This window comes from Neoarius graeffei, chromosome 23, assembly GCF_027579695.1.
Source record: "Neoarius graeffei isolate fNeoGra1 chromosome 23, fNeoGra1.pri, whole genome shotgun sequence".
In the NCBI taxonomy this organism is placed as follows: domain Eukaryota; kingdom Metazoa; phylum Chordata; class Actinopteri; order Siluriformes; family Ariidae; genus Neoarius; species Neoarius graeffei.
This window is the reverse complement of record NC_083591.1, coordinates 20,918,103-20,942,458: the sequence shown is the minus strand read 5'-3', so window position 1 is coordinate 20,942,458 and position 24,356 is coordinate 20,918,103. Positions and strand designations below refer to the sequence as shown.

Sequence of the window (24,356 nt, the reverse complement as noted above, 5' to 3'; positions counted from 1 at the left end):
CAGCAGAAAATCAAGTATACTTTTAAGACACACATGCGCAAGTCCATGCTTGAGTTACATGAAGCCATGTTTGTGGAAGTAAACTTCAATTCTTAGGCACTGAACTCTAGTTTACACTTGTGTGCAAAATAATAGCAGTATGTTTAAAACAACTGAGAAAAAGCTCAATCCTCATAATAGCATTTATTTCCATATACACAAAGGCACTGGGAGCACTGCACATTCAATTCCAAATGAAAACATGAACAAAATATCAAACTGAAAATGAAGAAAAAAAAAAGAATAGGCTGTTCAAAAAATAGCAGTGTCTGCATTTTCATTTACAAACTCATTTACAGTATAAACTGACATTTGTTTACAGATTTAGCTTTTCTGTTAATCACTGAACTAATATTTAGTTGTTATAACCTTTATTTCTGACAACTGCTTTACATCTGTGTGGCATGGAGTCAACTAACATCTGACACCTGCGAAGAGATATTCCAGCCCAAGCTGACTGGACTACATTCTTCTGCATTCTTGGGATTTGCATCAAAAACAGCATTTTTGATGTCACTCCACAAATTTTCAATCGGCTTGAGGTCTGGAAATTGGACTGGCCACTTCATAACATCAATCTTGTTGGTCTGGAACCAGGATGTTGCCCACTTGCTGGTGTGTTTGGGGTCGTTGTCCTGCTGAAACACCCATTTCAAGGGCATTTCTTCTTCAGCATAAGGCAACATGACCTCTTCCAGTATTTTGATATATTCAAACTGGTCCATGGTGCCTGGTATGCGATAAATGGGCCCGACTCCAAAGTATGAGAAACATCCCCAAACCATTATGCTTGCGCCTCCATGTTTTACAGTCTTCACAGTGTACTGTGGCTTGAATTCAGTGTTTATGGGTCGTCTCACAAACTGTCTGTGGCCTTTAGACCCAGTAAGAACAATCTTGCTCTCATCTGTCCATAGAATGTTGCGCCACTTCTCTTTAAGCCAGTCAATGTGTTCTTTGGCAAACTAACCCTTTCAACACATCTTTTTTTCAGCAATGGTACTTTACGAGGGTTTCTTGCAAATAGTTTGGCTTCACATAGGCATCTTCTGATCGTTGCAGTACTCACAGGTAACTGAAGATCTTCTTTGATTTCCCTGGAGCTGATCATTGGAGGCTTCTTTGTCTTTTTTGTTATTCTATGATCTACGCAGACGGTAGTATTTCTTTTCCTACCACATGTTTCAGGTTTTGTTTGCTATTTTAAAGCATTTGACATTATTTTAGCTGAGCAGCCAATTATTTTCTGCACTTCTTTATATGTTTTCCCCTCTCCAATCAACTTCTTGATCAAAGTTCTCTCTCCTTCGGTACAATGTCTGGAACGACCCATTTTACTCACTGAGCAAGGGCTAAAACCAGCAGGTACAACATTTGCTGCCCGCCTTCTTTAAAGGAACAGTCCACCGTACTTCCATAATGAAATATGCTCTTATCTGAATTGAGACAAGCTGCTCCGTACCTCTCCGAGCTTTGCGCGACCTCCCAGTCAGTCAGGCGCAGTCAGACGCGCTGTCACTCCTGTTAGCAATGTAGCTAGGCTCAGTATGGCCAATGGTATTTTTTGGGGCTGTAGTTAGATGCGACCAAACTCTTCCGCGTTTTTCCTGTTTACATAGGTTTATATGACCAGTGATATGAAACAAGTTCAGTTACACAAATTGAAACGTAGCGATTTTCTATGCTATGGAAAGTCTGCACTATAATGACAGGCGTACTAACACCTTCTGCGCGCTTTGGCAGCGCATTGATACGGAGCTCAGATATCAATGCGCTGCCGAAGCGCGCAGAAGGTGTTAGTACGCCTGTCATTATAGTGCGGACTTTCCATAGCATAGAAAATCGCTACGTTTCAATTTGTGTAACTGAACTTGTTTCATATCACTGGTCATATAAACCTATGTAAACAGGAAAAACGCGGAAGAGTTTGGTCGCATCTAACTACAGCCCCAAAAAATACCATTGGCCATACTGAGCCTAGCTACATTGCTAACAGGAGTGACAGCGCGTCTGACTGCGTCTGACTGACTGGGAGGTCGCGCAAAGCTCGGAGAGGTATGGAGCAGCTCGTCTCAATTCAGATAAGAGCATATTTCATTATGGAAGTACGGTGGACTGTTCCTTTAAACAAGGGCCATAATTGACACTTGTTTCTTCACAGAATGAATGACCTCACTAATTGAACTCCACGGTGCTATTAATTTGAACGTGCCCCTTTCATTAAATGAGTCAATTACACCCAATTAGCAGAGTGCATGTCATGACTGTTGATTCTGTTGGTTGCCCATTACTCGGCTACACCTATTTTTTCCTATGTTGTATTATCTTTTCTGCCAAAATCAGTAATTAAACACATTAGTGATATTAGACTGCTATTATTTTGCACATAACTGTACGTCTTGCTTTGTTAACAGACAACTTATTTCTTGACCCCTTTCCCATGGTGTTCTTAAGAGTCTTGGGTTAAGGTTATATATTTTATATACAGTATGAGGTTGTGAGGCAGTATAATATATATAAAATACATTTTTTGAACTGTTTTTAATTAAAATTTAAATGGTTGCAGACAATATCATTTAAGTTTTCCGAGAATCCTCCGTCAGTGGTCCTTCCCCTAATTTCTACTCCTGTCTGGCGGACATTCAACTTCATTGTAATAAAGCTGAAATTCTTATGCTACATTCAACCCAAGGCAGCAAGTTGCAATTTCCTACCTCCACTTGAAATTCCAACTCGTCAACTTGTCCATGTTTTTTAACATTGCCCAAGTCGAATGTGCAGAGCTGGATAAAGGCATCATTCCAACATGCAACTTACCACTTACCAGGCAAGTCAAACACAACATTATTGGTGCATATCCCCTAGTTTACCACCTCTAGCACAATTCCCCCTTCTTCCAGTTTAAACCCAACCCTCATCTTTGAGCTCCATATCAATATTCACACGTACAATACAGACTTCACTTCTCAATCACTTAGCCTAGTACAGAGAATACACTACATAGTCAAAGATTTGTGGTCACCTGACCATCACATCCATATGTGGGTCTTCCCCAAACTGTTGCCACAAAGTTGGAAGCATGCTTAGAATGTTTTATATCTTATAGCTGAATGGAATATATCCGATATACCACTCAAAGCCAGCCAATATTATTGAAATATTACTTTTCATAATCAACTGTAGATCATATAATTTATTCCTGTCTCATTATAGCACTAGTCACAACATCCCATTGAATAATTGTTGCTAAGCCAACTTAGCATAAGCTTAACATGGCAAAAATTTAACAAAATGTATACAGCTTCCCAGTATTATATATAGTATGCAACTTATCTATAAAAATATTGTTGTAAGGCTACTTCATACACACACTCAGATGCACAGAGGGTAGTCAGTACCTGTGAAGGCATTCATAAAGGTGGAGAGAGAGCGATTCAGCATTTTAAAAAATGGATCTCTGCAGGGGAAGCGCTGAGAGCCACACAGAACCATGTGTTCTAGAACGTGAGAAACCCCTGTGTTGTCCATGGGCGTGGTACGGAATTGCACACTGAACAGACACAAAAGCAGAATATGCAGAAATGAGTCAATGAAAGGTGACCAGTACACATGACATCAGATAAAACATAGGAATAAGCAAGATTGCTCATAAGCTACTTGAAACCATTTGGGCTAGGCATTTATTTGATAACATTCATACATGATTTTACTTTTGGGCAAAAAAAAAATCAAAAAGAAGAAATAAGGTAGTACAGTATCGTATACTGTACATGGAGACACACATGTAGATGGGCTAACATACACCCACAAACATACACTTGCACACAGAACATGCATGAATCCACATGCATGGAAATGTGAACGGAGACGTACACAAATGTGTATGCAAGCAGACATGTGGAATGCTTAAAGGGACAAACATCCCATGTTCTGTCCTTTTAATACACACAAAAGATGTCACAAGCAGATGATTTTCATGCCTTGAGATCTAAACTAAATGTCACTAAATTAAGTTTTACATGCATTTAAAATATATCATTTATCTTTACATATCACATGAAATATAAATTTAAAAAAAATCACAATTATAAATACAATTTATGACAACAAAAAAAATCACAAACTCAAAATAATCTTATTTTACAGTCATGAGCAGAAGAAAAGTACATCCTCCTTCAATTCTGTTATTATTTACCAGGGCTTAAATCACAATTGTGTTGTGGGGATGATTACATATTGAAATCTATTGTTTTTTTTCTTGTCACTTGAGGATTTTTTTGTTTTTTAATAGAAGTTGGTGAGAGACACACATTTAGGCCCTGTTAATAAAAACATAGACTTGATGGATGGTGTAATTTCTTTTCCCCATGACTATAGATAACTAAGATAGGATTAAGATGTAATTTGATCATTTATTTTAGATAAATGCGGCAAATTTATTACTTTTAAAATAAGGTCATAAAAATAAACTGCTATTGGAAGGTAAAGAGTCCAAAAGACTTTTATTAGATTATATCACACACACACACACACATATATATATATATATATATATATATATATATATATATATATACATACATATACACACACACACACACATATACATATATATATATATATATATATATACATACACACACACACATACATATATACATACACACACACACTACATACGTGTGTGTGTGTGTATATATATATATATATATATATATATATATATATATATATATATATATATATATATGTGGCAGTGGGGGCGTGGTCAAGCGTCGGTCTGTGACCGGAGGGCAGAGTCAGGGAAGGTAAGTGGCAGAATCACTACACCTGATGTGAATTAACCTGTGTTTGTGTGTCTTCCCAGCAGCCGCGCCCTATTTAAGGAAGAGAGCGAGAGCAGAGCGGGCTCTCTCCCCAACCAGACGACGGGAGTGTGTGTATATATATGCGTATAGTCAAGGCTGAAAAGCTAAAATAAACGTGTTTTGTGAACTCAGTTCTGGCCTGCCGTCCCTCTGTGCTCCACCCACCCATCCGAACTGCTACAGTGGTGCCGAAACCCGGGATTTGGAGCGCCGAAGCAGAACAGCCCCATGGAGTCCTGCCCTTTCGCCGAGCTGGTCCACGCCCTCGCCACGGCCCAGCAAAGCCAGCACCAGGCACTAGTCGCCCTCCGGAGGGAACAGGAACAGCGGTTCGAGGCCCTGGTGCTGGCTCGGCAGGAAGAGCGACAGGCGTTCCGGCACCTCCTCGCGTCGGCGGGGTCCACCTCGGCGAGGCCGTCCCCCTTCACCCTGACGAAGATGGGCCCTCAGGACGACCCCGAGGCCTTCCTCGCGTTCTTTGAGCAGGTGGCAGAGACCTCGGGGTGGCCGATGGAACAGCGCGCGGTGCGCCTCCTCCCCCTGCTAATGGGAGAGGCGCAGCTGGCCGCGCTACAGCTCCCCGCCGACCGCCGGCTGGCCTACGCGGACCTTCGCCGGGCCATCCTCCAGCGTGTGGGGCACACCCCCAAGCAACAACGGCAGCGCTTCCGCGCTTCGAGGAAGTCGGCTGGCCGTTCGCGTTTGGCCAGCAACTCCGGGACGCCTGCGGGCGGTGGTTGAGGGCCGACAACCGCGACACCGAGGGGATCATCGACCAGGTGGCGCTGGAGCAGTTCATCGCGCATCTACCAGCCGGAGCTGCAGAGTGGGTCCAGTGCCACTGACCGGCGTCGCTGGATCAGGCAATCAAGCTGGCGGAGGACCATTTGGTGGCTGTCCCGACGGCAGGACAGCAGACAACCCCTTCTCCCCTCTCTCTCTCTCCCCTCCTGTGTCTCATCCTCGCCCCGTTCCCCCACCGCGGAGGCCAGCCCCACCCCAACCGGCCCGCCACACCCGTGGTGCCCTCCCGTTTCTCCCTTCTGTGTCTGTCTCTTCCCCCCCTCAGGTGAGTGAGCCCCAGAGCACCAGTGCAGAGAGGAAGCCCGGGCCGGTTTGCTGGCGCTGCGGGGAGCCGGGCCACCTCCAACAGCAGTGCTCGGTAATGGAGGTGGGCGCGGTGGTTCGGATCCCCGACGCGCCAGGAGCCACCCTCGATCGGGCCGGAGCGTATCGCATACCGGTGAGTATCCAAGGTGATACACATCAGGCATTGGTGGATTCTGGTTGTAATCAGACTTCAATCCACCAAAACCTGGTGCAAGACGAGGCACTGGGGGGAGCACAATTGGTGAAAGTGTTGTGTGTGCATGGGGATGTTCACAGCTACCCTTTAGTGTCGGTCCACATTTTTTTCAGAGGGGAAAAATTTATAGTGAAGGCGGAGGTTAATCCTCGCCTTACCCACTCGATAATTTTAGGGACAGATTGGCCGGGATTTGTGGAATTAATGAGTCACCTAGTGAAGAGTGGGTCCTGCCATAGTTTAATAAGGGGAGGTCCCGGTGTCGCGTTGGCAGGAGCAGCTGTCACAGAGCCATCTACGTCAGCTCCGCGTTAGAGTGAGGAGCCGCCGGCTCCTCCTCTCTCTATTGGGGAATCCCTCGCGGATTTTCCATTAGAGCAGTCGCGAGACGAGACTCTGCGGCATGCATTTGACCAAGTGAGAGTAATCGATGGTCAAATGCTCCAGCCAAACGCCACCCCGTCCTTCCCCTACTTCGCGATTATGAAGGATAGATTATACCGAGTGACGCAGGACACTCAAACTAAAGAGCAAGTCACGCAGCTTTTGATTCTGAAGAGCCACCGGGAATTGGTATTCCAGGCGGCTCACTTTAATCCCATGGCTGGACACTTAGGGCAGGATAAAACACTAGCCCGAATAATGGCCCGGTTCTATTGGCCAGGGATTCACAGCGATGTCCGTAGGTGGTGTGCTGCGTGCCGCGAATGCCAGTTAGTAAATCCAGCGGCCATTGCAAAAGCGCCTTTGCGCCCTCTCCCATGAATCGAGACCCCGTTCGAAAGAATAGGGATGGATCTCGTCGGGCCATTAGATCGGTCAACACAAGGGTACCGCTTTATATTAGTTCTGGTGGACTATGCAACGCGATACCCGGAAGCAGTGCCTCTTCGCAATATCTCAGCACGCAGTATTGCGGAGGTTCTCTTCCGCGTCATCTCCCGAGTTGGAATCCCGAAAGAGATTCTGACTGACAAAGGCACCGCGTTTATGTCATATACACTAAAGGAACTATATAGGCTGTTGGGTATTAAGCCGATCCGCACCAGCGTGCATCACCCACAAACGGACGGTTTAGTTGAACGGTTCAATCGCACCCTCAAGAATATAATTAAAAAATTCGTAAGTGAGGACGCACGTAATTGGGATAAGTGGCTCGAACCCTTGTTGTTTTCAGTGCGAGAGGTCCCCCAAGCCTCCACGGGGTTCTCCCCGTTTTAATTGTTATATGGGTGTAAGCCGTGCGGCATTCTAGATGTGCTGCGGGAAAATTGGGAGGAGGGACCTTCACCAAGTAAAAATGAAATCCAATACGTTATTGACCTGCGCACAAAACTCCACACACTCACCCACCTAACCCAGGAGAATTTGCGGCAGGCCCAAGAACGACAAACCTGCCTATACGCCTCAGGGAGTTCGCACCGGGAGATAAAGTACTCGTACTGTTGCCCACATCGAGCTCCAAATTAGTCGCCGGGTGGCAAGGACCCTTTGAGGTCACACAGCGAGTCGGGGATGTTGACTATGAGGTGAGGCGAACGGACAGGGGTGGGGCGCTACAGGTTTACCACCTCAATCTGCTCAAACTCTGGAACGAGGAGGTCCCCATGGCATTGGCGTCGGTGGTTCCGGAGAAGGTGGAGCTGGGGCCGGAGGTTCAAAAGGGAACATTGGCATCGCGTACCTCTCCGGTCCCCTGTGGAGACCACCTCTCACCGACCCAACTCGCAGAGGTTGCCCAGTTGCAGACCGAGTTGTCGGACGCATTCTCGCCCCTGCCCTGCCGCACCAACCTCATAGAGCACCACAGTGAGATGCCCCTGGGGGTGGTAGTGCGTAGCCGCCCTTACAGGCTACCCAAACACAAGAAAAAAGTGGTTCGGGAAGAACTCGAGGCCATGCTCGTAATGGGCATCGTCGAGGAGTCCCACAGTGACTGGAGCAGCCCGGTGGTCTTGGTTCCCAAGGCCGACGGGTCGGTCCGGTTCTGTGTAGACTATAGAAAAGTCAACGTGGTGTCTAAATTCGACGCGTACCCAATGCCTCGTATTGATGAGTTGCTCGATCGACTAGGCACGGCTTGCTTTTACTCAACACTGGATTTAACAAAGGGTTATTGGCAGAGCCCCTTGACTCCATTATCCCAAGAAAAAACGGCCTTTTCCACACCGTTCGGCTTACACCAGTTTGTCACACTTCCTTTTGGGCTGTTTGGGGCGCCCGCTACGTTTCAGCAGCTGATGGATAGGGTCCTCTGCCCCCAGGCCACCTATCTTGACGATGTCATTATCTATAGTAATGACTGGCCGAGGCACCTCCAACATCTGAGGGCCGTCCTTAGGTCGCTGAGGCGAGCGGGTCTCACAGCCAACCCAAAGAAGTGTGCGATTGAGCGGGTGGAAGTACGGTATCTGGGCTTCCACTTGGGCAACGGGGAGGTGCGTCCCCAAATTAACAAGACAGCGGCAACGCCCAAGGCCCAAGACCAAAAAGGGGGTGAGACAGTTCCTGGGGCTGGCTGGCTATTATCGTAGGTTTATACCTAATTATTCGGACATCACCAGCCCACTGACTGATCTCACTAAAAAGGGGGCACCAGATCCGGTCCAGTGGACAGAGCAATGCCAGCGGGCTTTTTCTGAGGTAAAGGCTGCACTGTGTGGGGGGCCACTGTTACACTCCCCTGACTTTTCTCTCCCTTTTATATTGCAGACGGACGCGTCGGACAGAGGGCTGGGGGCTGTTTTGTCCCAAGAGGTGGAGGGGGAGGATCGCCCAGTACTGTATATAAGTCGAAAGCTGTCAATGCGTGAGGGGCGCTACAGCACCATAGCGAAGGAGTGCCTGGCCATCAAGTGGGCGGTCCTCGCCCTCCGTTACTACCTGCAGGGACGCCCTTTCACCCTCTGTTCGGACCACGCACCCCTCCAGTGGCTCCACCGCATGAAGGATGCCAACGCGCGGATCACCCATTGGTATCTGGCACTCCAACCCTTTAACTTCAAGGTGGTCCACAGGCCGGGGGCGCAGATGGTCGTGGCGGACTTCCTCTCCTGTCAGGGGGGAAGTCGGCTGCGGCCTGAGTCGGGCGGTGGGGGTATGTGGCAGTGGGGACGTGGTCAAGCGTCGGTCTGTGACCGGAGGGCGGAGTCAGGGAAGGTAAATGGCAGAATCACTACACCTGATGTGAATTAACCTGTGTTTGTGTGTCTTCCCAGCAGCCGCGCCCTATTTAAGGAAGAGAGCGAGAGCAGAGCGGGCTCTCTCCCCAACCAGATGACGGGAGTGTGTGTGTGTGTGTGTGTGTGTGTGTGTGTATATATATATATATATATATATATATATATATATATATATATATATATATATATATGCGTATAGTCAAGGCTGAAAAGCTAAATTAAACGTGTTTTGTGAACTCAGTTCTGGCCTGCCGTCCTTCTGTGCTCCACCCACCCATCTGAACTGCTACAATATAAACACACACACACACACACACACACACACACACACACACACACACAGGAAAGTTTGTGAACCCTTTAGAATTTTCTATATTTCTGCATAAATATGACCTAAAACAATCAGATTTTCACACAAAGTCCTAAAAGTAGATAAAGAGAACCCAGTTAAAAAAAAATGAGACAAAAATATACTTGGTCATTTATTTATTGAGGAAAATGATCCAATATTACATATCTGTGAGTGGCAAAAGTATGTGAACCTTTGCTTTCAGTATGTGGTGTGACCCACTTCTGCAACAATAACTGCAACTAAACATTTCCAGTAACTGTTAATCAGTCCTTCACACCAGCTTGGAGGAATTTTAGCCCATTCCTCAGTACAGAACAGCTTCAACTCTGGGATGTTAGTGGGTTTCCTCACAAGAACTGCTCGCTTCAGGTCCTTCCACAAAATTTCGATTGGATGAAGGTCAGGACTTTGACTTGGCCATTTCAAAACATTAACTTTATTCTTCTTTAACCATTCTTTGGTAAAATGACTTGTGTGCTTAGAGTTGTTGTCTTGCTGTTTGACCCACCTTCTCTTAAGATTCAGTTCATGGACATATCCTGACATTTTCCTTTAAAATTTGCTGGTATAATTCAGAATTCATTGTTCCATCAATGATGGCAAGCCGTCCTGGCCCAGATGCAGCAAAACAGGCCCAAACCATGATACTACCACCACCATGTTCCACAGATGGGATAAGGTTCTTATGCTGGAATGCAGTGTTTTTCCTTTCTCCAAACATAATGCTTCTTATTTAAACCAAAAAGTTCTATTTTGGTCTTATCCGTCCACACAACATTTTTTCCAATAGCCTTCTGGCTTGTCCACATGATCTTCAGCAAACTGCAGACGAGCAGCAATGTTCTTTTTGGAGAGCAGTGGCTTTCTCCTTGCAACCCTGCCATGCACACCATTGTTGGTCAGTGTTCTCCTGATGGTGGACTCATGAACATTGGCTAATGTTAAATGTGAGAGAGGCCTTCAGTTGCTTCGAAGTTACCCTGGGGTCACTTGTGACCTCGCCGACTATTACACACCTTGCTCTTGGAGTGATCTTTGTTGGTCGACCACTCCTAGGGAGGGAAACAATGGTCTTGAATTTCCTCCAATTGTACACAATCTGTGTGACTGTGTCGTGCTGCATCACCATTTACTTTGTTTGATGTGAAATTAACTGCAGTCTCCTTTGGAACAATACAATGCTTGTGAAATGCAAGTGGGTATTGTATTGACTTTGGGGTTTTTTTTCTGGGTTTAGGGTGAGAATTCAGTAAAATATAGCCTTTTCCCCAATATGTTGAATGGGTAAAAATCAGCTCTAGAATTCACCAGAAGCCATGAAATGATTTAAAAATTTTCTGGGGGAGCATGCCCCAGGACCCCCATAGCTTACTCTTTGCACCTTGCTGCACTTGGGAAGCCATTACTCTCCAGTTTTTCTAGGGGAAACCCTGATTTTTTATTTATTTACACACACACACACACACACACACACACACACACAGTGGTGCTTGAAAGTTTGTGAACCCTTTAGAATTTTCTATATTTCGGCATAAATATGACCCAAAACATCATCAGATTTTCACACAAGTCCTAAAAGTAGATAAAGAGAACCAAGTTAAACAAATGAGACAAAAATATGATCATTGGTCAATTATTTATTGAGGAAAATGATCCAATATTACATATCTGTGGATGGCAAAAGTATATGAACCTCTACGATTAGCAGTTAATTTGAAGGTGAAATTAGATTCAGGTGTTTTCAAACAATAGGATGACAATCAGGTGCGAGTGGGCACCCTGTTTTATTTAAAGAACAGGGATCGAGCAAAGTCTGATCTTCACAACACATGTTTGTGGAAGTGTATCATGGCATGCAAAGGAGATTTCTGAGGACCTCAGAAAAAGCATTGATGATGCTCATCAGGCTAGAAAAGTTTACAAAACCATCTCTCAAGAGTTTGGACTCCACCACCGTCAGACAGATTGTGTATAAATGGAGGAAATTCAAGACCATTGTTACCCTCCCCAGGAGTGGTCGACCAACAAAGGTCACTCCAAGAGCAAGGCGTGTAATAGTCAGCCAGGTCACAAGGACCCCAGGGTAACTTCTAAGCAACTGAAGGCCTCTCTCACATTGGCTAATTGTAATGTTCATGAGTCCACCATCAGGAGAACACTGAACAATGGAGTGCATGGCAGGGTTGCAAGTAGAAAGCCACTGCTCTCCAAAAAGAACATTGCTGCTCGTCTGAAGTTTGCTAAAGATCACGTGGACAAGCCAGAAAGCTACTGAAAAAATGTTTTGTGGATGGATGAGACCAAAATAGAACTTTTTGGTTTAAATGAGAAGCATTATGTTTGGAGAAAGGAAAACACTGCATTCCAGCATAAGAACCTTATCCCATCTATGAAACTTGGTGGTGGAATTATCATGGTTTGGGCCTGTTTTGCTGCATCTGGGCCAGGACGGCTTGCCATTATTGATGGAACAATGAATTCTGAATTATACCAACAAATTCTAAAGGAAAATGTCAGGACATCTGTCTATGAACTGAATCTCAAGAGAAGGTGGGTCATGCAGCAAGACAATGACCCTAAGCACACAAGTCGTTCTACCAAAGAATAGTTAAAGAAGAATAATGTTTTGGAATGGCCAAGTCAAAGTCCTGACCTTAATCCAATTGAAATATTGTGGAAGGACCTGAAGCGAGCAGTTCATGTGAGGAAACCCACCAACATCCCAGAGTTGAAGCTGTTCTGTACAGAGAAATGGGCTAAAATTCCTCCAAGCCGGTGTGCAGGACTGATCAACAGTTACCAGAAACGTTTAGTTGCAGTTATTGCTGCACAAGGGGGTCACACCAGATACTGAAAGCAAAGGTTTACATACTTTTGCCACTCACAGATATGTAATATTGGATAATTTTCCTCAATAAATAAATGACCAAGTATAATATTTTTGTCTCATTTGTTTAAATGGGTTCTCTTTATCTACTTTTAGGACTTGTGTGAAAATCTGATGATGTTTTAGGTCATATTTATGCAGAAATATAGAAAATTCTAAAGGGTTCACAAACTTTCAAGCACCACTGTAATACACACACACACACACACACACACACGCCCTGCGATAACCTGGCGACTTGTCCATGGTGTATCCCGCCTCTGGCCCATAGTCAGCTGGGAGAGGCTCCAGCTTGCCTGCAACCCTGTACAGGATAAGCGGCTATACATATAAAAAATCTCACACACTCAGTTGTGGTCAGAAGTTTACATACAGTGACGAATGTCATCTTATATATGAATGTCATGGCAATAATTGGGCTTTCAGCAATTTCTTTGAACTGTTCTTTTTCTGTGGCAGAATGTACAGCATACATCTTTAATTTTAAAAAGCTAGAATTCAGTGCACAAGTTTTAGTTTTCTTTGGGTTTTCTGAAATCAACACAGGGTCAAAATTATACATACAGGGTCAAAAATACACACACACACACACACACACACACACACACACACACAGTCTTGCAAAAGTATTCATCCCCACTTGTCCTGTTTGTCCTGTTGTCACATTACAAGCTGGAATTAAAATGGATTTTTGTGGGGTCAGCACTATTTATTTCATTTATACAGCATGCCTACCAATTTTTGTCAGGACTGAAAGAAAGATGGATGGCACTAAATACAGGGCAATTCTGGAGGAAAACCTGTTTCATTTGGCCAGAGGTTTGAGATTGGGATGAAGGTTCACATTCCAGCAAGACAAATGACCCTAAACATACTGCTGAAGCTACAGTGGAGTGGTTTAAAGGGAAGCATTTAATGGTCTTGGAATGGCCTACTCAAAGCTAGCTGCAATTACAACTGCAAGTCTATTGGGGTAAGTCTCTTTTTAGCTTACCACATCTAGCCACTGGGATTTTTGCCCATTCCTCAAGGCAAAACTGCTCCAACTCCTTCAAGTTAGATGGGTTGCGCTGGTGTCCAGCAATCTTCAAGTTATGTCACAGATTCTCAATTGGGTTGAGGTCTGAGCTTTGATGAGACCATTCCAAGACATTAAAATGATTCCCTTTAAACCACTCCAGTGTAGCTTTAGCAGTATGTTTTGGGTCATTGTCCTGCTAGACTGTGAACCTTCGTCCCAGTCTCCTCATTTGACCAGAGAATCTTCTTCCATGTGTTTGGGGAGTCTGCCACATGCTGTTGGGCAAACTACAAATGCGATTTTTTTTTCTAAAACAATGACTTTTTTTCTGGCCACTCGTCCATAAAGCCCCACTCTGTGGAGTGTATGACAAAGTGGTCCTATGGACAGATACTCCCATCTCCACTGTGTATCTTTGCAGCCCCTTCAGCATTACCTTTGTTGTCTTTGTTGCATCCCTGATTAATGCCCTCCTTGCCCGGTCTATGAGTTTTGGTGGGCGGCCTTCTCTTGTCAGGTTTGTAGTGGTGCCATATTCTTTCCATTTTGCTATAATGGATTTAATGGTGCTCCCTGGGATATTCAAAGTTTGGGATATATATATATTTTTTTTTATGACCCAACCTTGACCTAGACTTCTCCACAACTTTGTCTCTTTGTTTGGCGTGCTCCTTAGTTTTCATGTTGCTTGCTTAGTTGTGTTGCAGGGTCAGGGTCCTTCCAGAACAGGTTGATTTATATAGACATCATGTGACAGATCATGTGACACTGATTGCACACAAGTGGATCTTAATCAACTAATTATGTGACTTATGAAGTGAACTGGTTGGATCAGCTTTTATTTCAGGGTTTCATACAAAAGGGGGTGAATACCTATGCACACTCCAGATTTCTGTTTTTTCATCTTAATTATTGTTTGTGTCGCAATAAAAACAACAACAATGTGCACCTTTAAAGTGTTAGGCACATTGCGTAATGCAAAAATGGTGCTAATGCTCCAAAAACCCATTTTAATTCCAGCTTGTAATGCAGCAAAACAGGACAAACATGAAGGGGGACGAATACTTTTGCAAGGCACTGTGTGTGTGTGTGTGTGTGTGTGTGTGTGTGTGTGTGTGTGTGTGTGTGTAAAATTCACGTCAACTACTGCACAGAGCTTTATAAATGATCTCCCAGAGTTATCAACTTTGATTGGGTCATTGTCAGCCCCTGCAGAACTTGATCAGGCAACTAAATGCTTAGAGTCAACGTTACACTATACTTTAGATAACGTAGCTCCTCTTAAAAGGAAAATGATCAGAGAGAAAAAATTAGCACCCTGGTATAATGATGACACTCGCACTTTAAAACAGACCACTCAAAAATTGGAACGCAAATGGCGTCACACAAAATTGGTAGCGTTCAAATTAGCTTGGAAGAAGAGCTTCCTGAAGCACTTGGTGCTGCTAGATCAACATATCTCTCCTCCCTAATAGAAGATAACAAAAATAATCCTAGATTCCTATTTAATATTGTAGCAAAATTAACCAGGAATAAGTCCACTATAGACACATGCACACCTGCAGTATGTAGTAGCAATGACTTTATAAATTTTTTTAAATGATAAAATTGAGAATATCCAACAAAAAATTAAAACTACTAATTTAAGGTCAGACAATGTAAGTGACCCTGTAGTTAACAATATAACTGTATCAGATCAGCAATTAGAATGTTTTACTCCCCTTAGAGAAACTGAATCACTTTCATTAATCGCCGCGTCAAAAGCCTCAACTTGCATACTAGATCCCTTACCTACACATCTATTCAAACAGATAATACCTGAAGTAATTGAACTGCTTCTAAAAATAATAAATGCTTCTCTTAGGATTGGCTATGTACCCAAATCCTTTAAACTAGCAGTTATCAAACCCCTGATTAAAAAACCTGACCTTGAGCCCTGTCAGCTGTCCAATTATCGGCCAATATCAAACCTCCCCTTTATCGCCAAGATCCTTTAAAAAGCTGTGGCACAGCAGTTATGCTCATATTTACATAGGAATAACATCCATGAAATGTATCAGTCAGGATTTAGACCTCATCATAGCACAGAGACAGCTCTGGTTAAAGTAGTAAACGGCCTACTGTTGGCGTCTGATCAGGGCTGTGTCTGGCTGCTTGTGTTGCTTGACCTTCGTGCAGCATTTGACATCATTGATCATTCCATTCTTCTGGATAGACTAGAAAATGTTGTGTGAGTTAAGGGAACGGCCCTTTTCTGGCTCAGGTCTTATTTAACTGATCGCTATCAGTATGTTGATGTAAATGGTGATTTTTCTAGACATACTGAGGGAAAGTTTGGTGTTCCACAAGTTTCTCTCTTAGGCCCACTGCTTTTTCTTATATATATATATATATATATATATATATATATATATATATATATATATAATGTATGTTACCTCTGGGTGATATTATTCATTATTATTCATTAACATTGGATTAGTTTCCACTGTTATGCTGATGACACACAGTTGTATGTTTCTGCAAAACCAGATGAGAGACACCAGCTTAATAGAGTTGAGGAATGTGTAAAGGACATTAGACACTGGATGCTTATTAATTTCCTTCTGCTTAACTCTGACAAGACTGAAGTACTTGTACTAGGACCACATGCAGCTAGAAGTAAGTTTTCTGATTACATAGTAACTCTGGATGTTTTTTCTGTTTCTTCATGTGCAGCAGCAAAAGACCTCGGGGTGATTATTGACCCCAGTCTTTCATTCGAAACTCACATTGATAACATTACCCGGATAGCTTTCTTTCATCTCAGAAATATTGCTAAGATAAGAAATTTAATGTCACTAAACGACACAGAAAAACTAGTTCATGCTTTTGTTACCTCCAGGTTGGATTATTGATCATTACTGTCTGGATGTTCCAATAAGTGCATAAACAAGCTCCAGTTAGTTCAAAATGCAGCAGTAAGAGTCCTTACTAGAACTAGAAAATATGATCACATCACCCCTATCTTATCCACACTGCACTGGCTCCCAATCAAATTTCGTATTGTTTATAAAATACTACTATTGACCTTTTAAAGCACTGAATGGTCTCGTGTCACAGTACCTGAGCAAACTTCTGGTCCTTTATGACCCGCCACATCTACTTAGATCAAACATTGCAGGCTACAGTGCCTTGAAAAAGTATTCATACCCCTTGAACTTTTTCACATTTTTCCACCTTACAACCACGAACTTAAATGTTTTTTATTGAGATTTTATGTGATAGACCAACACAGAGTAGCACATAATTGTGAAGTGAAACAAAAATGATAAATGGTCTTCAAAATTTTAAACAAATAAAAATCTGAAAAATGTGGTGTGTATTAGTATTCAGCCCCCCCTGCGTCAATACTTTGTAGAGCCACCTTTTGCTGCAATTACAGCTGCAAGTCTTTTGTGGTATGTCTCTACCAGCTTTGCACATCTAGACACTGAAATTTTTCCCCATTCTTCTTTGCAAAATAGCTCAAGCTCAGCCAGATTGGATGGAGAGCATCTGTGAACAGCAATTTTCAAGCCTTGCCACAGATGCTCAATGGGATTTAGGTCTGGACTTTGACTGGGCCATTCTAACACATGAATATTCTTTGATCTAAACCATTCCATTGTAGCTCTGGCTGTATGTTTAGGGTCATTGTCTTGCTGGAAGGTGAATCTCCTTCCCTTCTCCTTCGTCTCAAGTCTTTTGCAGCCTCCAACAGGTTTTCTTCCAGGATTGCCCTGTATTTAGCTCCATCCATCTTCCCATCAACTCTGACCAGCTTCCCTGTCCCTGCTGAAGAAAAGCATCCCCATAGCATGATGCTGCCACCACCATGTTTCACAGTGGGGATGGTGTGTGCAGGGTGATGAGCAGTGTTAGTTTTCCGCCACACATAGCACTTTGCATTTAGACCAAAAAGTTCAACTTTGGTGTCAAGCACCTTCTTCCACATGTTTGCTGTGTCCCTTACATGGCTTCTGGCAAACTGCAAACGGGACTTCTTATGCCTGTCTTTCAACAATGGCTTTCTTCTTGCCACTCTTCCAAAAAGGCCAGATTTGTGGAGTGTATGACTTATAGTTGTCCTGTGCACAGATTCTCCCACCTGAGCTGTGGATTTCTACAGCTTCTCCAGAGTGATCATGGGCCTCTTGGCTGCTTCTCTGACCAGTGCTCTCCTTGCTCGCTCTGTCAGTTTAGGTGGACGGCCATGTCTTGGTAGGTTTGCAGTTGTGCCATACTTTTTCCATTTTTGAATGATGGATTGAACAGTGCTTCTTGAGATGTTCAGAGCTTGGGATATTTTTTTATAACCTAACCCTGCTTTAAACTTCTCCAGAACTTTATCCCTGACCTGTCTGGTGAGTTCTTTGGTCTTCATGATGCTGTTTGTTCTTCAGTGTTCTCTAACAAACCACTGAGGCCTTCACAGAACAAGTGTATTTATGCTGAGAGTAAATTACACACAGTAGGACTCTATTAACTAATTAGATGACTTCTGAAGGCAATTGATTGCACTGGATTGTATTTAGAGGTATCAGAGTACAGGGAGCTGAATACTAATGCACACCACATTTTTCAGATTTTTATTTGTTTAAAATTTTGAAGACCATTTATCATTTTTGTTTCACTTCACAATTATGTGCTACTCTGTGTTGGTCTATCACATAAAATCTCAATAAAAAACATTTAAGTTCGTGGTTGTAAGGTGGAAAAATGTGAAAAAGTTCAAGGGGTATGAATACTTTTTCAAGGCACTGTATCTGCTGATACCTCGTATAGTGAAGGCTACATCAAGGGGCAGAGCCTTTTCTTACAAAGCCCCACAGTTATGGAACAGCCTTCCAAGTAGTGTTCGGGAATCAGACACAGTCTCAGTGTTTAAGTCTAGGCTGAAAACCTATCTGTTTAGTCAAGCCTTTTGTTAATGGTGTTTATGAGGTAAAGGTGTAGATCTGGAGGGTCCTCAGACAGACTGTTTTGGTAAACTGGGATGTATGGATGCTGTCAGTCCCCCACTCGCTTGCTCACTCGAGTTTGTTGACAGTGTAGTGGCTGGCTGCTTTATGTCCCGGGGCTCCCTCATGCCTGTGTTACCTTCTGGCTCTCCCCTTTTAGTTATGCTGTCATAATTCTCTTTGCTGGAGTCCCTGCTTGTACTCAGCGCAAAATGTATACTGTTCCTACTTATTCAGGTGACATTGGGCATACCTAACAACCTGTGTTTTCTCTCCCCCCGCTAGAAAGGAACAGAATACATGTTTTTATTCCATGGAAAAAAAAAGTGTCCTGAATGTATAATAATTCCCGATCTTTCACTCTGTCGTCACTCCCAATGGTTTCCTGTGGACTTGACGCACATTGTCAAAATGAGAATTCTTTTGATTAACTTGCTTAATTTTCTGTGGATGTCTCCATATAATCTAAATAATATTACATGGTGGCATGAAGATATGAAGTTTATCTTCTCATGTTGAAAAAAAAAATCACTCGTTCGCTGCACTCACCACTTGAAGATAAACGTCATCTCTTCATGCCATTGTGTAATATCCAACGTTTCACAGTTTTTCCACGAAATTGAGTCGTACATGAGCTGATAGCATTTTTATTTTTTGTAAATTTGATAAATAAAAACTTTATACAAAACATCTGACAAAATTTCCGCTTAGAATGTAAACAAACCAGCGAAATGACAGTAGCAATTTATGAAAAACCCTGCAGGCCAGACGGCTCCCCAGCTGAGTCAGGCGGTGGGGATATATGGCAGTGGGGGTGTGACCAAGCATCATTACACCTGTTGTCAGTGGGTGTGTGTGTGTTTTGCAGTGATGGTGGAGCATAAAAGGAGGGGGAGAGCAGAGAAGAGGGCTCTCCCAACCAGAACACGTGTGCGCGCCTGTGTGTGACTGTGAGCAGCAAGTGAGTGAAGCTGAAAAGCAGCAAAGTAAAGGAAAATAAAGAATGTGAAAACTTCAGTTCCTGCCTGCCGTGCTTCTGTACTCCACCCACATCAGGGACTTATTACTCTATGGTGATACTGTACTTAGTACTCTATGGTGATATTGACCCACAGATCACATTTTCAATGCCAAATCAATTTTTGCTGCACCAAAAACTCCTTAGTGGCATTTAATTTAGGCCTTGCACAGCATGAAAATCATCTACTTGTGGCATTTTTGTGTGTATTAAAAGGACAAGTATTTTGAGGTATTTCTGCTGTTCCTTACACACATGCTGGAACACACATGCACCCAGACACCCACAGATACACAAACCCATATGCAGACACACAGACATGCATATGCATGAAGAGAGGCACATCCTCACAGACATGGGTAAGCATGCAAATGCGAACCCACATGCAGACACGTACACACAACACATGCAGACACACGCTTGTAGGCAAAAATGCACATGGACTGGGGTGTTATAGTTTGATATTTTGCTAACACTTTACTTAAAGGGTCCCTACACAGTATCTTTTCAACTTATTCATTCACATTTTATAAAAGTAATGCTGGATAATTAAAGGATTATGTCAAAAATATATAAGATTATACAGTGTAGGAGAATTTCTGTAATTTTTTCTTGACATGGAAAACAGAATAATGAATTATCAATGAATTGCCTGAAATAGTCACTTTTTTTTTTAAGTCCATACACAAGTTCTTAGCATACATGCACTGTCCACTTTATTAGGAATACCTGTACATTCATGCACTTATCTAATTCAGAATAATGTGGCAGCTACACAATGCAATCAAATCATGCAAACACGGGTCAAGAGCTTCTAGTAAAGTTTACATAACTTCGTCAGAACAAAGAAGAGGCCTACAAAAGTGGAGACAGAGTTCTATATAATCAGACCAGAAACACACTCACTACGTTTACATGCACATAGAGAGAATCGAATTTCTGCCGTTGCTCGACTGAAATCGAAGTTCAAAATGCCATGTATACACCTTAATTCGGCTGAAATTGAACCAAACTTGATTTCTCGGAATCGAGCTACACGACCTAGTTTATGCGATTTCTGCCGAGCTTCTTTGTGCATGTATACCCTATCGAGCTAGTTGTCGAGCTACTTCCGGAAGTGACGAGTGACGAGACCACAAGCAGGAAACACAACAGCCTCAGTCGGCATGACAACAGTAGTAGCGAGCAGCAGAAGAGGTCAGGAGGAACAAACGAAGAAGAGAAAATGGCGATGTAGAGCTCTCTGAAGTGTGGGTGGAGCACAGAGGACGGCAGGACAAAGCTTCTGGTACTAATAGGCTTTTTATTGTCAGACTTTTCAGTTTAACAGCCTACTTTTATTCTTGAGAGAAAAACACATGCGCGCGCGCGCTGTGTTCTAGTCCCGGGATGAGCTCTCCCCTCTGCTCTCCCTCTGCCTCCTTAAATAGGGCGCGGTTACTGGGAAGACACACAAACTCAGGTTAATTACCGTCAGGTGTAGTAATTCTGCCACTCACCTTCCCTGGCTCCGCCCTCCTGTCACAGACCGGCACTTGACCACGCCCCCACTGCCACAGGCAAGCAGAAATGTGCACTTCTGGAGCAATGAGGAGACAGTTCATGCTCATTCAGCTTAAGGAGTTGAATATATTAAAATTCATGGACGGGAGAAAAACGCGCAATGGAGAACACGGAACTGATAACTTTGTTTACACTCTTGAATAGCTCTTCTTCATGACGACAACCGGAAGTGTACCAACACGATGGGGCGTGTTGCGCCACCTGTGGCTCGGGTGCACAATGCACCTCACACAATAGCCCGATTTCAGTTGTGTGCATGTAGGATTGGATTTCTCTGGCACCCTGCTGGGACCTTCAGCTCGATTACCGACAGCAGCTCGATTTGGATGTGCATGTAAACGTAGTGACTGACAATGGAGGTGAAAGCAGCCTTTCAGCAAACGATCTGACGTTAGTGTGGAGAGGCCTGCAGAACATTACTAACTATAGGAGACCATCCACCAACACTGCAGTGAACCATCAACTGGCTGACGAGCTGAATGTGTTTTACTGCAGATTCGACACATTCACACCTCTCCCTAGAGCCCTGCACTCCCACGTGAGTCCCGCGGGACCCGCAGGACCCGATGCAAGGCAGTGCGGCGCGGGAAAAATTTTGAAAGCTCATTGCTGGCGCGGGCGGGAGTGCACAATGCGGGCGCGGGTGGGAGAGGTGATAAGCTGCAGTCCCGCTAACTAAAAACGTGTTTAAAATAAAATTTATAAATTATTAATTTATGTCTATCGTATATAATTTGTGTTGGATATTTTATTTGGCATTAATAAAAACATTTTAAGATGCCTAAATTTGCGGATGTGGTCTAATCTCGCATACGTTTCCGATTCCTTTCCGCTCTTCCGTGTTTGAGATCTCCGATCATGGCAGAAGAGCAGAGCTCCTCTAGTGAAGCTCACAGTGCTTCAGAAGTAAGTGCTGCTTTAAAAAGAGGTACATTTACCATTAAAAAGTCAAGAGTATTAGTCCCAAGTATTAAAAAGTATTAACTAGTATTAAAAAGGACTGCGTATCGCACAGATTGTTCAATTTAAAGCTAGAAATAGACAGTGTATAACCTGAGGAGCTGGTTGTGATTGCGCAGCACTTCATAGGAGAGGAGAATGAAATCGCGGTTGGAATCATAACGCCACAGACTCGGAAGTGGGAGTGCGAGTGCGCAAAGCGAGAGCTGTCAATCAGAGCGAGAGCTGTCAATCATGAGCACATGCAGCGCTCAACTTGGAATGTGTCAGCAGAATGTCAGAGTCTAAACAATAAACTTACAATAAATGAAGGATCGGTCAGTGGAGAGCTCAGCTAAGCTCAGCATGTTTAATTCCCCAAGCCAATGACAAGAACTTTCGTGAGAAATAACGTGAACGTCTGCATCATGCGGGATTTGCGGGTGGGAGCAGGACAAAATATGGCAGGCGCGGGCGGGAGCAGGACTGAAAATCATAATTCTTTGCGGGAGCGGGACTGCACAATGCGGGAGCAGGACTGAAAATTCTGTCCCGCACAGACCTCTACCTCTCCCCCCTTCAGTCATTAAAGACCCATTTACGCCCCCTGCCATTCTGCCACCCCCGCCTCTGACCCCCCACCAGCACTCAAGACCTGTGAAGAGGATGTCTGTCAGCTTTTCCACAGACAGAAGATCAGGAAGGCACCTAGCCCAGATGGTGGGTCACCCTCTTGTCTGAAGGTCTGTGCTGACCAGCTGGCTCCCATCTTCACCCAGATCTTTAATAGATCCCTGGAGCTGTGTGAAGTCCCCTCATGCTTCAAATGCTCCACAGTAATCCCGGTTCCTAAGAAAACCAATATCACAGGACTGAATGACTACAGGCCTGTTGCTCTCACATCTGTAGTCATGAAGTCCTTCGAGAGACTGGTGTTGTCATACCTGAAGGACATCACAGACCCCCTGCTGGACCCCCTGCAGTTTGCCTACCAGGCAAACAGGTCAGTGGATGATGCAATAAATATGGGTCTACACTACAGGGACGTATGCCAGGATCCTGTCCATGGACTTCAGTTCGGCGTTCAACACCATTGCTCCAGACATCCTCCACACCAAGCTCACCCAGCTCACTGTGCCCTCCTCCACCTGTCAGTGGATTACAAACTTCCTGACTGACAGGAAGCAGCAGGTGAGGATGGGGAGCATCATATCCAGCACTCAGACTATCAGCACTGGCGCCCCCCAAGGGTGTGTGCTCTCCCCACTGCTCTTCTCCCTTTATACCAACGACTGCACCTCAAGAGACCCATCTGTTAAACTCCTGAAATTTGCAGACGATACAACGGTCATCGGCCTCATCCGAGATGGTGACGAGTCTGCATACAGACGGAAGGTTGAACGGCTGGTCTGGTGGTGCGGTCAGGATAATCTGGAACTGAACATGCTCAAAACTGTGGAGATGACAGTAGACTTTAGGAGGAGCCCCCCCACTCTGCTGCCCATCACCATCACCAACAACACTGACTGCTGTTGAAAGCTTCAGGTTTCTGGGTTCCACAATCTCTCAGGACTTGAAGTGGGAGACAAACACAGTCACTATCATCAAAAAGGCTCAGCAGAGGTTGTACTTTCTGTGCCAGCTCAGGAAACTCAACCTGCCTAAGGAGCTGCTGACACAATTCTACTCTGCCATCATTCAGTCTGTTCTTTGCTCTTCCATCACTGTTTGGTTTGGATCGGTCACCAAACAGGAGAAGAACAGACTGCAATGGACAATAAGGTCTGCAGAGAAAATTATTGGTGTCAACCTGCCCTCCATCCAAGACCTATACCTGTCCAGAGTCAGGAAACAGGCAGGTAACATCTCTGCAGACCCATCACACCCTGGTCACAATCTGTTTAATCTTTGCCCCTCAGGGAGGTGATATAGATCACTGTATGCAAAAACAACCAGACACAAGAATAGTTTTTTCCCTCCTCAGGCTGTCTCTGTGATGAACAGCTAAAATCCAGATTTATATATCAGTAATATCACTTGCAAATATCTGCACACTCATACTGTCATTCTGTGCTCACCGCTACTTATATTTATACTTATTTATATTTACTATTTCATCTTTGCACTATGCACCATATTGCACCAAAAGGGAAAATCCTTTCTGTGATGAACAGCTAAAATCCAGATTCATATATCAGT

The 24,356-nt window shown here is 43.9% G+C and overlaps 1 protein-coding gene across 7 annotated transcripts in view; it reads right to left on the bottom strand.

The window, feature by feature from the left end:
* The window catches only part of pitrm1 (pitrilysin metallopeptidase 1), a 333,676-nt gene that overhangs the window by 229,708 nt on the left and 79,612 nt on the right, over nt 1–24,356 (bottom strand). For 4 of the 7 annotated variants that reach the window (XM_060905918.1, XM_060905920.1, XM_060905919.1 and 1 more), the window contains one exon: nt 3,438–3,589. In XM_060905918.1, the coding sequence (XP_060761901.1) occupies nt 3,438–3,589 (152 nt within the window). Of the gene's footprint in view, nt 1–3,437; nt 3,590–24,356 lie in introns of those variants that run through there. The other 3 variants (XM_060905924.1, XM_060905925.1, XM_060905926.1) reach the window with 3 other exon arrangements.